This window comes from Fukomys damarensis, unplaced genomic scaffold (genome assembly GCF_012274545.1).
Source record: "Fukomys damarensis isolate Sample0158 unplaced genomic scaffold, DMR_v1.0_HiC HiC_scaffold_16, whole genome shotgun sequence".
Classification (NCBI taxonomy): Eukaryota; Metazoa; Chordata; class Mammalia; order Rodentia; family Bathyergidae; genus Fukomys; species Fukomys damarensis.
The window spans coordinates 110,746,223-110,765,241 of record NW_022900928.1 but is presented as its reverse complement, the minus strand read 5'-3'; the positions used below and the strand labels follow the sequence as shown (position 1 = coordinate 110,765,241).

The 19,019-nt window shown below is 35.1% G+C and overlaps 1 protein-coding gene across 1 annotated transcript in view; it reads right to left on the bottom strand.

Annotated features, from left to right (window-relative positions):
- Positions 1-19,019, bottom strand: part of Cps1 (carbamoyl-phosphate synthase 1) — a 159,930-nt gene that overhangs the window by 33,341 nt on the left and 107,570 nt on the right. The window contains exons 23-26 of the mRNA XM_010616046.2: positions 7,263-7,404; positions 5,885-5,950; positions 5,361-5,424; positions 3,189-3,370 (exon numbers count right to left, since the gene is read on the bottom strand). Coding sequence (XP_010614348.1) covers positions 3,189-3,370; positions 5,361-5,424; positions 5,885-5,950; positions 7,263-7,404 — 454 coding nt within the window. The remainder of the gene's footprint in view (positions 1-3,188; positions 3,371-5,360; positions 5,425-5,884; positions 5,951-7,262; positions 7,405-19,019) is intronic.

Below are 19,019 nucleotides of genomic sequence, written 5' to 3'. Positions count from 1 at the left end.
ATATATTTAAAATAGGACAATTAAACCATTACACAGAGTACATTTTTATGAGATACAATTAAGTATGCATTTAAAAAAAGAATAATCATTAAAGCAGGACACAAACTACACAGAGACCTCAACAGGTGCCAGATACATTGTTCGATATTTTTAAGTCAAACTAGTTTTTTGTTTTTGCTTTGTAATTATTTTTGAGATGGTACCTTTCTATATTTCCCAGATGATCTTAATTCCTGGACTCCCTTGACCCTCCTGCCTTAGCTTCCTAAGTAGCTAGGACTACGCATGCGTACTATTCCATCCAGAACAAATCTGATCTTCTAATTAACAAGTACAAAAAGAATTGAGAAATAGGCCCTAAATGAGGATTTGAGATAAAAGATTAATGTTTGTTCATAAAACTTTTAAAACCATGAACCTCTAAAGAAATTAAGGAGAAATTTAGACCTGTGTGATCTATATCCATATTGTTACACATAAAGATAATTGAATAATACATCTGCACCAAACAGATCTAGGAAAAGAGAAACAGTGCTGCAACTTCTATTAAGAATATAATAATTTCAAGTCATTTAGCTCAAAATACTTTGAGAACATATTTTTGATTCATAAGGAGCACCCAAAGCAAAATTATGATACAAGCAAAATGTCACATAACGGGCCCTTCTCCACACACCAAAGAAGCAAACAAACAAAAACATAAGACATCAGTGAGTAATATCTACAGCCAGAAGACTATATTGCTATCTCATTTTATTTTTTAAAAAATTAAAGCAAATGGGAAGGTGACTTGAGTACTTCTCAATCTCCACTGAAGACTGCTTCCAAGCAGCCTTATTACCTACATGGCCACTTTTCTCTGACTTCCTCTGCATGTTTTCTTTAGAGGTTGCTGTGGAAACAGTCTTGGCCCAGAACTAGACCAAGAGACCCATTAGGAGACCCATCATACATTCTGTTGTCCCACATAGCTGTATATCGCCCTTCTAAGTGACTCAGATGCCTGCTCTCCACTAAGTTTAGACATGCTTTTACTACTGAGTACCTCAGTGCCTTCAGCACCACTAGCTAGGAGAAGGGCGGTGTCCTGCAGGGGCAGGGCACTAACGATGAGGGGCAGTAGAGCAGCATCATGGAGTCTCCACAGGGGGACACACAATGACCTCATAAAAGGAAACACACACTCATATATGTAATGAGTGTATGATTTGCTATATAATATTACCTGTGAAACAGTCCAAAGACTACATCAATGGAACACTGTCCATAGGTTCTCAAGCATAAATGACATTTTAACCTCATCATAAATATTATTTTAAACATCAGTTTCAAAGAAGAGCCAGGTTACTTTTTCTATGGTATTTCATTTACATGAAAAGAATCTCATTAATATATCCAAAAGCAGCCACATTTTTGGATATAGTTATTCACAGGGAAATAATGTGTAAAATGCATGCATTACCTCTGGAGGTTTTTAAAAATATTTTTAAAACAAGTACTTGATTATTCACATATTTGCGTTATAAATCTCAGTTTTACGTCCTAATCTTATAGATGTGTATTCCAATGAGTCTGGCATTTATAAGGTATTCAAGAAATAATTGTAGGATACATTTGTTTGAGTAGCCATCCTTATATCACAAATGAATACTAGGAATCATTAAAAACTGTTGGAGAGAAGAATAAAAAAGCATATTTTTATCTACTGAACCATATCATATTAACATTAGTATACTAAGGTTAACTAGATAACTACACCTCCTAAATGTGTCTATTTTTCTTTATAACAATAAAATCATCACATTATTCTAGCACTACATATGTTAAAATGTGATTTCAACCATAACAGTTCCTATATGTAGCATACTTGAACAATCATGTGATTCATTAACCCCCCAAAAGGGGTGGATATTACCAACTTGAACCTAGAATTAAATTTCATAGCTTCAATTCAGTATTTTTTTCCTAAAAAGTCATATTTTACACACAGGGATGACTCTCAATTATTAGAAATTGACTATAATAATATAAAATTACTGGAAATTACTCTAGAATTTTTCAGGGCTTTTTTTTAACTGTTGCATACATACAGTAACCTACAATCAATCATTGGACTCCAAAGTGGAGATACACTCAACAATATCTTTGGGGGTTGGAGGCACAATGGGAAGAAAAGGCTGCAAGGACCGAAATACTGATTATGCCCAAAGCAGGCTGTAAGCAGTGCAGGCTGTGAAGAGTTAACCCCACAACTGGCTTGTTCTGAGAAACAAATCTGGCCAAAGCCTATGTGCCGAGGTCAGAGTAACACACACCCAAATTCCATTCTCAAAACTAAAACCTTCTTACTAGAAGGACAATGTTCTGTTCAAATTACAACCATATATTTTTGTCTATTGTGTTCCTAATTGGAGAATGCTTTGTCATGTCCTTGACGAGCCTTGCTTATACTAATTTCCATAGAAACCACAGACTGCAATAGCTTTTAGCAATAAAAATCAGTGGCTTGGACTGACCAGGGCCTTTGCACCAGCATTGGTCATCCTGGCAACCACTTTCTCTCTTAGTTCTGTCTTTTAGTTCTTTTCTCAGGCCTCTATCGTACACTGGACAGGAGACTGGAGCCTACTGCAGAGGTTTCCAGTAATGTTTCAGGGGTCTCCAGTAAAAGGCCATAAAGGAACAAAAACCATTCAGAAAGGTCTCATTGATCTTGAACTGAAGACTAACAACTTCATCTGAGGGAACAAGGAATTAACTGGTCGTTGGTGAACAGCCTACTTCTCTGGCAAGTGTAGATCATTAAACCGTGTCACGTGAACAAGGAGGAGGCTATTTATTACATGTCTAGGTGCCTAATTCAATCCTTATGAAAGATATTTATGGGAGGACATCTTGCTCTAGTTAATAGTTAGCCGGTATATGTTACCAAATAGAGTTTAAAGCTTAGAAAGAAAATAGGACTTTTATATGAAAATAATCACTCTAGGCCAGAGCCTCTAGATTAGAAAAAAACAATCATTTCTATCTTTTTTTTTCTTCTTGTTTTTGTTTGTATAAAATGAGGCAATGTAAGACCCTGGCAGCTCTTTCTCCTAAGAAGAATTTCAATATAAATCTACATACATGAATAGAGGTGTGCATAAAGTATATACTGCATACTGCATATATAAATTTTTTTTTTTTACCTCCTGATGGTAGATGTCTAGGATTCTCTCCAAAGACAGCTCTTCAAAGTACAGCTTGTCGCACTCATCAAAGTCAGTGCTCACAGTTTCAGGGTTGCAATTCACCACCACCGTCTTCTTGCCAAGTTGACGCAATGTGCGGATGCTGGAGACAGCACACCAATCAAATTCTACACTGCTGCCTGTAGAGGAAATGAGGTTGGGAAAAGGGGGAAGAGAAGTATGAAGTTGCAATGCAAAGAAAAGCACAGAAAGTATCTGTTACCAGTCCATCCAGATACAGGAAACCAAAGTCTTTCAATTTAATTTTCAAAACTTCAAAATATAAATTTCAGATCCATGAGACATTGTATTAATGGTGGGAAAGCAGGTAGTAACTAAATAACAAAGAAATATTGGCTTGCCTACTGCTCTAAATTCTGCAGTAGATAATATCCAAATTTGAAGCATTTAGAAAAACAATGTTAATGGGAGACAGTTTTAATGATAAAAATAAACCTGGCTTACAAAAAAGAAATTCAAAGTGAACATGATGACCTCAATTCACAAAAAAAGTTAAGCCAATGATCCAAATTCTTGAGTTCTTATTTCAATCTTTCCACTTAACCTGTTGTTTAAGAACTAAACCATAATCTTTAAAGTGCTTTTTAGCTCTGATATGTCTTTATTGATGGGCAAGACCTATCATTTCTATGCATTTCCTTTTAAACCTGAGAGGCCACCCCATGCAGCATGAGTGACCTTCTATGAGTATTTTGGACTATTATAATGATCAAAATGCCTCAAAATATCACATCTGCTGGGATGCTATAGAACTGAAAGTCCCAGTACTTAAATCTTGTCAAAAATACGGTGTCCAGATGTAGTAGCATGTTAATTCTATCACATATACAGTTGATTAACAGCTCTGCTGCTCTTTTCTGTACCCTAAAGTAATGCAGAACTGTAGCATAAATTAGGTAAAACTGAAGATAAAGGAAAGAGATCTAGAGAGCTATATGCTGATGAAGATGTTTAAATCAAGCCATAAGATGACTGTTATGGTCTGACTGAGTCAAAATTCAGATATTGTAATGGAAATTCAATCAAAAATACAACATTACTATGAGGTGGGCCTTTCAAGAGGTATTTGAGCAGAGCCCTTGTCAAAAGGTCACTGCTGTAATAAAAGGCCTTGGGAGAGAGTTTGGTTCTTTTGTACCTTTCTGCCTTCTGCAGTGAGACACAGCACTCCTCTCTGCCAGACAAAGTAATGTTCAAGACGTGATCTCAGAAGCCAAGAATCAACCCTCACTAGAAAGCTGAACTTGCTGGTTCCTTGACCTTGGACTTTCTATCTTCCTGAACTGTGAGAAATGTTTCTGTTCTTTATAAATTATCTACCCTCAGGCATTTTGTTATAGTAGCTGAAATGGACCAAGATAACAATTAAAGTGGTAAAAATGACACCTTTGGCCTACTTTAAGACTTGGTGAAACTAGCATATCTTGAGGCACCTAGTTAATTGTAAAAACTATGTTCAAAGAAACAGAGTAAGACTACTAAACCATACATTTTATCATTTTCATATTAGAATGTCTTTTAAGAACTAAATATGAAATGTATTTTATTCACTAATATCACTATTCATTTAACATACACCTGGAAACCATAATAGATCAAAGTGGTTATTAAGCGTTTAATTTTAATTGAATAAGGGAGAAAAATGTCACAATCTCTGCCAAGTTTATGTTAATTAAATTGGGTAACTCTCTACCTACCAATGAAACAAACTCTTTGTGTTTGATGTAAACAGAAGATCTATGGATTATATCCATAATAAAATCCTTTAGAGAATCTAGTCCCTTATGAGGAACTATATTAGAAGAGATATAGTCAAGGTCTATTCCAGTATCCAACCTTAGTAAAAGACCTAATTCACTTAATAAGGATGAAAGTGATAAAAAGATACGGTGAGATGAGATTACGGTTATAGTTGAGATCTGTGTAAGTTCCACCGCTACCACTAAATAGCTATACGAGTTTGGGCTTCAGGTCTCTGAGCCTCAGCTTTCTAATTTGCAAAGCACTTATTGCAATGGCTTTTATTGCACATCATTCTTAGAAAAACAGAATCAACATTTATGCAAATATCAACTGGGAATTCTATGTGAATAGAAGTCGTTATTTTACCAATGTGATATGGCCCACAGCCCAACACCATCAATCCATGTTCATCAAAATTGATATCATGCTCCTAGGGTGGAAAAAAAAACAGAAAATGTGTAAATTATCATGTTATTCTTCCATTTAATTAAACTAATTGTTTTGTATATAAGTGTATCTTTTCATTCTTCCTTTCATTCACAAGTATTCTTTAAGTTTCTAGGAAGCCCCTAATATAAAATATTATATGGGTTTTATTTACTTGTAAAAATTAGATTTAGCTCAGTATTAGCCAATTAAGCAGTCATAAGAACAAAGCATAATTTTATGCTCATGTAGACATAGTGCTTATATTTTACTTGTTTGATTTCATTATCTTAAGGTAGTTCCCTAAAAATGAGGATAGAAACACATCACTGCCTCTGACCCATTTGATGTCATTTTTATTACCAAGGTCGCGAGATAATCAAAGATGAAAAATATGTATTCCCTGATATTGCTCAGCTATTAAATCTGGTGCTCTCTTCGAAAGACAGTTTGGTAGCTCCTACCTGGCCATTGTAGGTCACATATAGGTAATTTGTTACAGATGGGTATTCTGCTGCCAGCGTGTCAATCTGCAAAAGAAAATGAGTTAATTAATGATTATTTTACTCCCTCTCTCTATTATAATTTTTAAAACTGGATTTTTTTGTGTGCTGGTTTCATGTTTCTTTAATATCTAGTACTGTCAAACATAAGGACAGGAAGAGCTATGTATGATCTAATTGCTTTCTAATTCTGAAAATGAAAGAAGAGAGAAAAAAATATAATCCAATTTTCACTTAAGCAATAAGTAGCCACACAGACCCCAGAGCACTGTTGGATTACTACCTCCTTTGATCAGGACATGATGATCATATGGTCCACTAAGTTACCAGGAAAACTAATGCAACCAACCATCAAAAGCAGCTGTATGTGAAATCCAAAATCACAGCAAAATGACCTAAGCATAAAAATGTCTTTGGTTTACAAATTAATACATAGGATGTAAGTTACCGAAAGCTATAAGAAATGAGATGACATAAATACTATAAAGTATAAGCAAAGAGTAGGAGATCAGAATCTCACTGAACATATTTGGAAAAAGTAAATCAATTCTGCTCTCAAGGGCCAATAGCTCAGCTTAGTGAGCAAGAGTTTGGGGCTAACAGGGCAAGCGAATAGAAGATAGGTGAGCACGAAGAAAGTTTATAATTGCTGAGTAGAAAATATTTAGCATCAAGCTTGAGACCTAAGGGTATTCACGTGACCCCTGAGCACACAGAGAAAAGCCAAGGATTTTTAAAGGACAAAAATCAGCTTGTGGTACTTTAAACCAAGATAGCACCCCCTCCTCTAAATGCCCCCCCTCAAAAAAGTAGTACATACACCTATGAACATTCATGTGTGATTGTCATGAATACTAGATGACCTCATTAAGCCCAGCCCTACCACAATGAATACTAAATGAACCATAATGATGGGGCACTTAACATAAAGTATTACCCTGTAAAATCTAAGTGCCAAGGGAGATAACTATTATTTTCAAGAGGCTTACCATCATGCTAGGGTATTTCAAGTCCGTCTATTATCACACTAATGATTTCTCATATTTCAAATATATTTGGACACAGGTCAAAAACAAAAGAGAGGTCAGTTTCATTTTTTCCTTTTATTTAGGAAAACTAGGTATTCATTCCTATTTTTATAGCCCTGTGCCCACTCTGCTTCTTTCTGTTTCAGGCATAAATCATCCCTGCACTCAATAAAACTAGTGACGTCATGAGCATCAATCACAGAAGCAGGCTCATTTTCTAAACACGCCTTTCTATCAACAATGGCACGGTGAATGGGTGCCTGTATATCTTCCATCAAAGATATCCTGGGTAGAATGAGAAACTCTCTCACCTGTTTAACCCAAGGGTGGATGTTTTTCTTGAGCCTCAGCTCCCTTGTCTGGGCCTCAGTCAGTCCCAGGCATTTTGATATCTGCTTGTCTGAGAAGCCCATCTCCTTTGCTCTCCTCAGGGTCTCTTCGGAAATGGACTCACTGGAATGTGATGGCAAAGGGGGTTGGAGTTTAGAACAAGCATACTGAGAAGCACTAAACTGTTCCATTTCAAAAAGAAACAAAGGCTCTTTGTTTCCTTCCTGCAAACATATTTAGGTCTTTTCATCTTATAAAAATATAAAAATAACTAACCTGCTATGTCTTGCATCCTCTATGATAAAGTCTGCTACATTGCCAGTGCTGATCTCTCCACAGGGTTCTACTTTCACACCCGGGCAATTTGTCTTGTTTATTTTATTTCATTTTTAACTTTTGCATCTACTCTTCCGATAAATTTTCTTGCTTAATTTTCAGGGACTTCATTCTCTAATAAATCAGTTTTTAATTTCCATAACATATCATCACCTCTTAATTTCCCATCACTTCTAAACATAGCTACTTTGGTTTCTACTAAGTTACTTCTCACACTATTCTTTTTCAACTATTGCCTATTTTTTCCCCAAGACTCTACCTTTTGTCAACCATTTTAGCCTGGCTATTTTCTCTCCTCTATACACTGAGCCACTATCCTGGGATCAAGTAGCATAGCTGGTTGATGCTTTCCAATCCATGCCTCTTCTCCAGTGCCTGATTGTGCTCTTGATCTGTCCTGAGATCATCCTCATGGGGTGTCCCAATATTGCTTCAGACTGTGTATCCTCTCCCTCCACAAACAGCCTCTATTTCCCAGTACCATGCATCTGTCTAGTTGAGAAGATAATTTTGTGCTTCTATAATTATTTAACATTCAAGGTAGATTTATCCCATTTTCTTCCATATTCATTTCTATAACGTAGACTTTGTATTGTTTCTCTCACCTACAATGTTTTTTGACATACCCTTTACCTATCCAGTTTTTCCCAAACTCTCAGCCACCCTTCAAAGGTCAACTAAAACTGGACTCATCCATGAAGCCACTGAGTTTGGTCTCCCCCATACAGCGCTTCCTGAGATTTTCCCTGACTCTTCTCATTAGAGCTCTGGGCATAGTTGGAACCACGTTATTATCATCTGATTTTTTAATGTTCCTTAACATGTATTCAAAAAAAGGGGTTTTTTTCCCCACTACATTTAAGTTCCATGAGGATAAATAATACATTTGGCTTACTTACCAGATTATGTTATTATCATCTGATTTTTTAATGTTCCTTAACATGTATTCAAAAAAAGGGGTTTTTTCCCCACTACATTTAAGTTCCATGAGGATAAATAATACATTTGGCTTACTTACCAGATTATTCCTAAAGCCTATAACTCAATCCGGCCCACAGACAGCATTCTACAGATATTTATTAAATGTGTAAAAGAAATCATAACTCTTTTTTACATAAAATACAAAGAACCAATAGAAAGTAGCTTGTAACTAGATTTTAAAATGTAGAAAAAAATAATTTGTAGAGAGCTAAGATACAGAAGAATAAAATACTACTATAAAGCATCCCTAAATACATACCCGTGATTATTTCAAACAATAATCAATGCAATGAAATTCAATTATAAGAGCTTGATAGTACAATGAATCTAAAATATAACAGAATATTATCAGAAGATCTAACTTATACTAAATAAAGTATTTTCATGAAATCCAGTTAGTAGAATGTAATTGAATTCTTGCTTTTTGTTCATTTTAATCTTTAATCTTTTATTTAATTAATTCATACACTGAGTTTGGAGAAGACACAATCATATAATGGCTCTTTTTCTGGCTGTCTAATATCAGTATCAGTTTAGATTTTTGCAGCTTTAACTCTCCTTGTCAATTTGCTTTTTCTATTACACCTGAATTCCCTTCTGTTTCAAATTAGTTCATTATTTCTCCCAATGCATTTAATCATTTATCCTTTTATTCCTGTTATGAATTTAATCTTGCCAAGTTTTTGGTAAGCATCCTTTCAAGGCAACATGTTTTTCAGTCATATATTTTATTATAACCTGATATTAACTATTATTACTTAGAACACATGCCAAGCCACTTGCAATATGATGAAAAATTTTGCTATCCAGTATGGTAGCCACTAGCCATATGGCTATTTAAATTTAAATGACAATTAATTTAAATTTTTTCAAGACCAAAAATTTAAATCCACAGTAATTCCAGCCACATTAGAAGTGATCAATAGCTGCATGTGGGCCGAGGCTACTGTATCAGACAGGAAGATTACAGAATATTTCCTCATGGGACTTTCTATTGGACAGTGCTACTTGAGACAGGACAAAAACAGTACTGGAAACAATGGAGTGACAGAGAGTGATTCAGAACAATTTATGGAGGGTTAAGCTGTGTGATGCAACGTAAGGTCAAAGAAAAGAGGTAACAGTGTGAGTGGTTGTGCGTGTAATACCATAGCAGTCAGAGCTGTGCAGAGCCATAAAGAAAGTTCAGTTTTATATAGATGGAGTTGATAGATGTGCTATAGGCAAGGACAACAGTATCCGCAACAATCTGAGGGCAACGATGGACTCCACAGGCATGGAAAATACACTGAGGATCTGTAACGGGGAAGAGTGAGAAGGAGATTGGATGGCGAGAGTGGAGCGACAGTCACTGTCATTCTTCCACCTGTGTTTCTCACTTAGCAAGCACGTGCTGTGTGTCAGACTTGTGTTGCCTATATGAATGGTGCGGAGAGGAAATGTAGAATTCACATCCTCGAGAAGGTCAGAGTATATAGACTAACAGCCAGGTACGTGTCGGCACCACGAAAGACGCTACCAGGAAAATGTACACAAAACCAGGCTGTGGGGCAAGGAAAGAGCCTCTGGCTTCTGTTTCTGTGGAAACACTTTACCCCACATGGGATTTCTGATCTTTCTGAAGGACTATGAAATACTTAAGTTTATTATTATCTTTAGTTTTTAAAAAAGTAAGAAAAAACTATAGAGGATGAATTTGCTGTTACCATTTGTTTAATAAATGTATGCTTCCACTTTCCTGCCAAACTGCTCCTAACCCAATTGCTTATTTATGTGCAAGTATGCATTCAGCCCCAAAGGGCAAACACACTACAAATAGTCTATTTTTCTATGACAGAATTTTAGATGAGGTTCTTTTAAAATAAATCTCTAATTGTGAGTTTTGCAGATCTTAAACCATACTAATGTTTACATGCATGAGGAAAGGTTATATATTTTTCTGTGATGTATAATTGTATTATAGCATAGGAATAAACTTTAGATTAGGCACAGAAATCGTGCACATATACCGCTGGACAAACTCTTACCCATGAGATCTTCTAGGCACTTACTAAAACATTTTCCCCTTGTTGCTGGATAGCAATGAAGAAAAGACAGGCAAAGAATAAACAGATTTTCAATACAACATTTCCTTACTATTGCAAAACTACCATAGGCAAAAGCCATATTATATTACTGCATAGATGACCATTTAACCTAATTGACAAAGGCCCTAACCCCTCAAACAGTGGTCCGGATACTTGAGGCACACCCATAGGTTCAGAACCATCAAATTCACTTGCAACTATGGATTAGCAGCACTGTCAATGCATGTTGTAGCCCCAAACAAGCAGAAGTCATGCATGTATCTTTAGCCTTTTTTGGTCATGGACTTCTATTTGTTTGTTGCTGTAATTTTTCTTGCTTTTGTTTTATTTTGTTTTATCTTGAATGATTTACTTGTATTCCTTCTTATATGGAATACCAATCAGTTCTTTAAAGGTTGTTGCTGTGTTGCTTTAAATGACAAGTATAAATAAATGTATTAAATAAATATAAAAAACTATTCCACTATTCCATTCCTCACATTTCTTTTGGGGATACAATAAATTTGCATTTGTTGCTTCCATATTCAGGAATGCAATCTTTCCTATTCAGGAATATATAAAATTCCTCTTATTCTTTTTCACCATAAGAGTTCCATTGAGTATATGTTCAGATATCTTTAGCAAATATTCATTTTTTCCTTCTACTCATGAAAAAAAAATATTTGACTCTTACCAATAAAGGCAGGAAAGAAGAAAATGAGGGAGGGAGGAATAAAGAAAGGGTGACAGACAGCATCAGCCTTGTGCATAAAAAGTGAAGTGATTTAATTCTGTGCTCTGCTCTGATAGCAAAAAGAAAATAGCTATCTGTCACTGAGACTAACTCAGTTGTTACTGCTCCCCCCATAGAATCCCTGACTCCAAAGAGCTCTCATTATTTATAAGGGAAGACTGGCAGGAGCAACAGTAAGACAAAATAATGATTATGAGTGATACTTTAGAGCAGGGTGAAAACTATTCCTACACAGTCACCCCTCAAGTCATCCTAGGTGAGAATTTTGCAACAGATACATTGAGCTACACCTGCCAGGATACATATTAAGCTCCTTAGCTGATTCTTAGAATATTTTCCTGATAAACCAAAAACATTTTTAACTTTGCCCAATATGCAAATAACTAGATAAATAACATGACATTGTATTTTAAGTATCTGGAAATTAGAGTCTATTAAACTAGTATGACATATTAGTAACGCATATCCATCTATCTTAATTTAAATGAAAATACTGGTGTGTTCATATAATATACAAAGCATTATATTTTTATAACATTTCATTCATAGTGTTTCTGGCTATTAATTTTTACTCTTTAGACACAGTAAATAGTCCAAAGAACTTTACAGTCCTGCTCAATGAGAAACAGATGTTGACCCTGACCCACATAGCATTCCAAAGACAGACAAGTGCTACCTAGGTCACCCGAACTCCATGACAGGCCCAGGCTGAGGCTCTGTTCTCCCCACCTGTTCCCTCCTCTGCTCCTGTGTAGTACAAGGCTGGCTGGCAAATCATTACACATGGAGAAAATTGATATCCTTGACAACTTGTTCTGAGACAAAACTTTATTTTGTGTCCCATTGTAATAAAACAAAACAAGAGACAGTTTGAATACATGGTTCATTAGCTTTTGGACCAGTGATTTAGATAAGGTTAAACCTCCTCGAAGTCAAATTCAAGAAAAATAATCCTAAGTGAACCTATAGCCCATTTAACTATGCGGAGAGTCAGATACAGGCTTTTGCCCTTTATTTTGCCGCTATCAGGCTACGCTCTGTTTTTTCTACTCAAGACAATCTCCATCATCATTAAGCTTTCGTGGTCACTGTTGTTTTTGTAAAATCAAGCTATGTAGAATCTTATTATAGGGATGGGACTATAACATTTTCTATTTTTTCAAAATAAAAACATTAATTTGGAATAGATTCAAAACAGAATAATTACTAAAGGAAATATAAATGCTAAAATTGTAGTTCAAACTGCTTTTTGAAGCCTCAATAGGGAATGCTCCACTTGTAGTATCTTTAAATCAAGGGAACATTATTTCAAGCTAAAAATGTGATCAGCTAGATGGCACATATTGCAGTAAAGCTCAGTTTTAAAATACATGTACTAGCCAGGCATGGTGGCACATGCCTGTAATCCCATCACTCAGGAGGCTGAGGCAGGAGGACTGCTGTGAGTTCGAGACCAGCCTGGGTTATATAGTGAGTTTTAGGTGAGTCTCAACTACATAGTGACACCCTATCTCAAAAAACCAAAAAATAAATTTAAAAATTAAAAAAAAATACATGTACTAAAATGCATATACTTCTGCTATTTGATGCATGCCTGTACACAGTAGCATTTTGTTTATTTTTTAGTCTTTTAAATATATACACATTAACTGCATTCTTACAAACTGTATCCTCTAAAATCTGCTACATAGACAACTTTTCTTCCCTACCAGCTTTTCTTCTTTTCAGAGTTCGGGGGCAAAGTCTTCAAAGGTTAGACTGTCATCACCTTAATAAAATCTAAACAATAAAACAAAGACACACCAAAGGTGTGTGATGTTGGCCTTTTCATAATCTCCAGTTTCTCTCCACTTAGTAGAACAAAATGACAGTGTGAAATTTTAGAGAGAGGAAAAAATGCCTTAAAACCAGACATTCAGACTTTTACACACTCTGCCATAATCTTTTAGCGGACAGCTCAGCTCAGCCTGTACTGCGGGAAGTCTCTCATGTGATGTCTGGCTTATAAACAATACAAGCCTTTCCCCTCTTTCTCTGACTTATTAGACAGCTCAGCTCAGCCTGTACTGCAGGAAGTCTCTCATGTGATGTCTGGCTTATAAACAATACAAGCCTTTCCCCTCTTTCTCTGACTTCCAATGTAGATTTCATTGTTGTTGTTGTTTAAAATTCTACCCGGTCATCTCTGAAACTTCCTCCACTCATACTTGGTCTTCAACAATAAATGATAAAAGGAAATGTAATAAATTCCTTTTAATAGGAAATTTTCACCTGGCCCCACAGAGCTGGGCAAATCTATTAATGGACTGGAGGAATGACTGCAGCATCGCAATTGCCAAGGGACCCACACACTTCACACAGGCCTTTCTTCCACCTGACTGCCTTTTATCTGATCCACCAACTCACAAGTAATGCTAAACAAATTTCCCTCCAGATTGCTTGCACAAGCTCTAATGCGAAAATGAGCACTCCACTTGGCCTACAATTATGAGATGAGCTTGTGGTTTTATTATTGTCCTCCTTTTTTAAAAAATCACCAAAAAACAAAAGCTGAAAGAAATCATTAAGCCTGCTGTTCAATAATGGCACCTGCTTTATTAAGAAAAGACCACTGAGTAAGATATACACTTTTTCTGCCTAACTGCCCTGCACTTTTCCCTTAAGTTTTGCATGGCTTTACTGTTTTTTGTTTGTTTTAATTTATTTATTTGTTTGTTTGTTTGTTTGTTTATTTATTGGCATTTCTCAGGTTTAAGACCATGACAAAATCACAAAATTGCTACCAGTAGAAAAGCTAATTGTCTTCACGTCTTTTCTCTCAAGGAGATAAAAGTTACCTTAAGAAATACAAGATTTTTTTTTTAAACTAGGGATCAAACTCAGGTACTTGCTCTTGAAAGGCAGGCAGTGGAACCACTGAGCTAAATCCCTGGCCCCAGAAATACAAAACATTTAAAAAATATATATGACTAGTGCTTAGGAAAGCAAAGGATAAAAATATAGACAACTGGGTAAATACTACTAATTTATTTTCACTTTTGAGAGTATCAGGTTTTGTTTCCATATAGCAATTAAGTTTCTAAAGGAATTAAAACCTCAATCTTTATCTCTCAAATATAGGACAAACAATACTTACACCAATTGTCATGTAAAACAGCACCAGGATAGCTGTTTCCCAGTCTCTGAGTCATCTATCACAACAATGCTATAATACCACAAATGCTGGTTTTCAAGAGATGGCAAATTTAAGCTATTTTTACCTACAGGCTACTGACAACAGTAACAAAAGGATCAAAACAAAAAGGAGATCTTATGGGAAATTGACATGATAGACATTTTCAAATTGTATTTTTCCCAGTGCCAAAGTTTAAACTCAGTACTCTACCAATGAGCTATATACTCTGACCCCCCAAACAGGTCATTTTTTTTCCCAAACAGGTCATTTTAATTTCCAGAATGCTATATTCATTTTTTCCAAATTTTTAATGACATCAATAATCCAGAAATATTGTGATATTAACTCACTATAACAAGAGCAGGTCTATACTCTTGAATATAATTATGTCCTATGAATACAAAAGGCTAATAATGAGGAAAATAAACTAGTCTAGGTAGGTTGTTATTTTGAGTTTTTATGAAACACATTTTATTCATCAGTAATTCTTAATTGAAATGCTGGCACTCTTTCTTTTAAGTCTGCCTACAATTTAGTAAACATGAAAAACAAAGAGAAGCCATATGATCAAAGTAGCTAGCCATATCCATTAGAGTACAATAATACTATTTATCAAAAAGTTTCATCAGATTAGAATGAAATGAAAGGCAAATTCTATACTATAGAATAGTGCTTCCGTTGTTTCTGATTGACACATTTACTTGTAATTTTAATTCTATCTAATGTATACTCTCCCCAAAATAAAATCCATTCAGTAAGTAAAACCTTGTTTTCCATGAATATGGGTCCAGAATTTTAATCTCACAGATAAAAGGGAACATTTTATAAAGCCTCAACAGAAAACTGAGACTGAGAACTCTTTGATGTGCTACAATCTGTTATTTTCCCAATAAAATTATTTCAAAGCCCTATATCTTAAAACTCTCCACTGGCTTGGTTTAAATCCAGTCATGTTTCACATAACAGTACTTTTCCAAATATCACATGAGTTGTCCCAAGCAACAAATGTATATGTGACAATACATGACTTTTTTGGCTTCTAGAAAATGGCCAAACCCTAGAATCAGACTCTTAACAATCCTGAGGGGGAAAAACAATTCATGAACTGGGTGTAAAAGTAAATACCTAAAGTGCTTAGGAAACTCCAAGTGACTCATCAGGAAGGGCAAAGGATCAAGAGCGAGGAAAAGGAGGATAAGGAGAATGAGGAGGAAAAGTAGAAAGACTTAAAGAGCTGGGCAAAACAAAACTGGCAAGTCACTTACATTTGGCCCCATACTTCTTCTTTTTTTTTTTTTTTTGTCTTTTCACTGGATTGAGTTCCTGCACCTACAACTTAAGGTGGTAAGGATGATTGTGCTTTTACTCTTCACAAACCAAAATTGGTCTTCTGTAGAGAATGTATTCTGTTCTGTAGTCTCTACCCTTAGGAAGCAAGGCAGCTGCCTCACACACTCCACCATAGACTCCCACCTTCTTTGCCAAGGTCAGACAGAGGCTCTGGGCCTCTATAAAGCATCTGAGGTATTAATTACAGGTGAAAAAGTCCTAGAGGTCAGCAACTGATTACCCAGTTTCTGTAATTATAGCTCGAGAAGCCTATTGTGCCTAAACTTATCGTTCATTATGCATTTAGTTGTTTTTACTCACACATGCATGAACAAAGAAAAAGAGGACATGTGCATTTTATTTAAAGAGAAATATATGTATACATATATAAGAATGTATATATACTAATTTACTATAAATAAAGCAAAATTTTGAAAAAATTGTCTCATCTTAGGTCTCCATACCCCTTGAAAATTATTTTTATGTCTTCTAAAAGTGACCTGCAGGGCTGTCTCCCTGCCAGGCTCTCTGTGTTTTCCCCACAAGAGTTGTGGGAAAAGGGCACATTCTCACAATGCTTCTGCTCTAAGTGAGGTCAACAATCAGGCAGGAAAACATGCAGCTCCCAACTTGACAGCTAAGGAGGAACTGATCTCCAGCTGTCTGATTTAAAAGTCATATCTCTAAAAGGCAAGCTTGTGAAAAGGGTTCGTATCTAGAACTGAATGCAGAAACCCTGAGCTAGATTCCCTGTTTTCCCCTGACTGGCATAGCATAAAGAATGACACACACCTGGTGTGATTCAATTTAATCACCCATAAAAATAGAATAGTGATATTTTCCACCAGAAATATTCAGATGTCTGTATTATAAATACTCTGATTTTTTTGCGGGGGTGTTTAACCTTCTTTCCTGGTTAAATCAAATCATTCAGTACAACTGAAAATATTTATGACTATTTCTCATGTAAATTTTTCATAAAATGCACAAGTTTAAAACTGGATTATTTAATCATAATGGTATAAATATTGGCTTCTTCTCATTAATGATTTTTTATAATGCAACTCTAAGTATTTCAAAGCTAACTTGTATATATACTCTCTCCCCAATATTACAAAACAACTAGGTAGATAAGCCCCATTTATTAAAATGTTTATCCAGAGCCTTCTTAGTTAATGAGTAGACATAGAACTGTTTTTTGAAAAATTAAAATCTAGAGATACTGATTTACAGTGTATTGCAACAGAGTCAGATTATATCTTGCATTTTACACTTAATAATGTTGAAGGTCTTTTTGAGCAACCAGGAATCATAACACATTCCCTTCCACATTTCCCTCTCTTGTCATGATTAAGAATTCTGATCTTTGCTTTCCACCAATATTTCTTTATTTATTTAAGTGACATGTCATCATACAGATATTTGAATGCTTTCTTTATGTAAACTCCCTCCCAAAATAAGGTAAAGAATAGACAACATTTATATATTTCAAAATTAACACTGTATTTTAGAATGCTCTGCTATACTCATACAAATCAACCAAAACCTCACTAAGAAGTGTATTAAGACATTAGGTTATTTAGTATTTGCCCTAGCCAAATTTACAATCTAATTGGAGGAGGACACTAGCATATATGAAATAGTTACTGAGTAGCAATGAAGTGAAATGAAGCAAGAAAGTTGTGGCTTAAACTATTTCAAACAACTAGCAAGTAGCAGAATCAAGCTTAATTTCTTTTTTATTTTCTTACTATTTTCTTATTAAATTGACTTGTTCTACACTGATTTTCACTCTCATGAAATCTAAAGAAAACAAAATAAGAGCCAACACAACTTGTCACTTTCTGAGGATCATACATTTACCTCTTCACTGTAAATTTCCTCCCTAGAGTTGAGCTTCCACTCCTACCACTTCATCAATGTTGAGGACTCATACAATTGTCTTCCTCTTTTTTCTCTCTAAGGCAGGAAAAAATGTTGTCCTCCTATCTTATTTATTTTGTAGTAAATTCTCTTCACTCACATGTCAGCAGGATACACTGCAAGAAAAAATGCTGTCCTTGGACTCATAAAGTCCTGAACTCAGATCTTTGTTCTAACACGAACTTCTTATGAAACCTTGGAGAATTTCTGCTCTAAAATATGGGGTAAGGATAGACTGCTCTAGCACCATCAATCATTGAGATGTATAGGAGGTGCGAGAGTGGAGAAATGCCAGTGCTCCTGTTATTAACCTTCACTACACTGTCATGGATTCATGTTTCTGATCCTCTTATGCCCTCCAATGCATCCTGTCTATATGGAGCTAGTCGTATAGATCATAAACCCATTGAAGACAGGCTAATAACTAACAAATATTCATCCACCAGTGGCATCGGACCCACTGAGATACCTGGTACAAAAGAGGTACTCAATAAACATTAATAAGCAAAGACCATTTGTTCTAAGAGAAATCCCATCAAATAAATAAATACCCATCACATTGAGGTTAGAGATATTGACATAAACCTAATATAGTACTCATTAATGATATATATTCCATTCCGTGTATGTGTGGTTTGAAATCAACTTAAGATTTTGAAGCTACCAGACATGTAAAAACTAACATACAGAAAGTATATACTATAATATGTATTTTATTATTATACAGTATGCACATTGTTATATAATAATCATAATATGAATATTGTTCTGAAAAGCCTATAAGTAAAACACTTATTTTGTCCATACCAGAATCATAAGTACTCTTCCACGTTTTCAAAAATTCACAATAATTTGTCAAAACAATGAAAGCACAACTTACATAATCAATTAAATGAAGTTTCTCAGAACATTAACTATTTCGTACAAGATATTATATTTAATTCAATACATCATCAGTTTTGAACATTAATGGGATCCTATCAAATCTACAACACCACCTAAAATATCCTACCTTATCATATGGAACATAACAGCAAATTAGAAACAAAATATATTTTTAGTATTAGTTCACAATTTCCCATGGTAATATCCCTCTTTCACAGAGAAAAGATCATTTGTTTATGTGAGTCTCAATCTTTAATATTCTTGAAATTTAAATATATATATAATATAT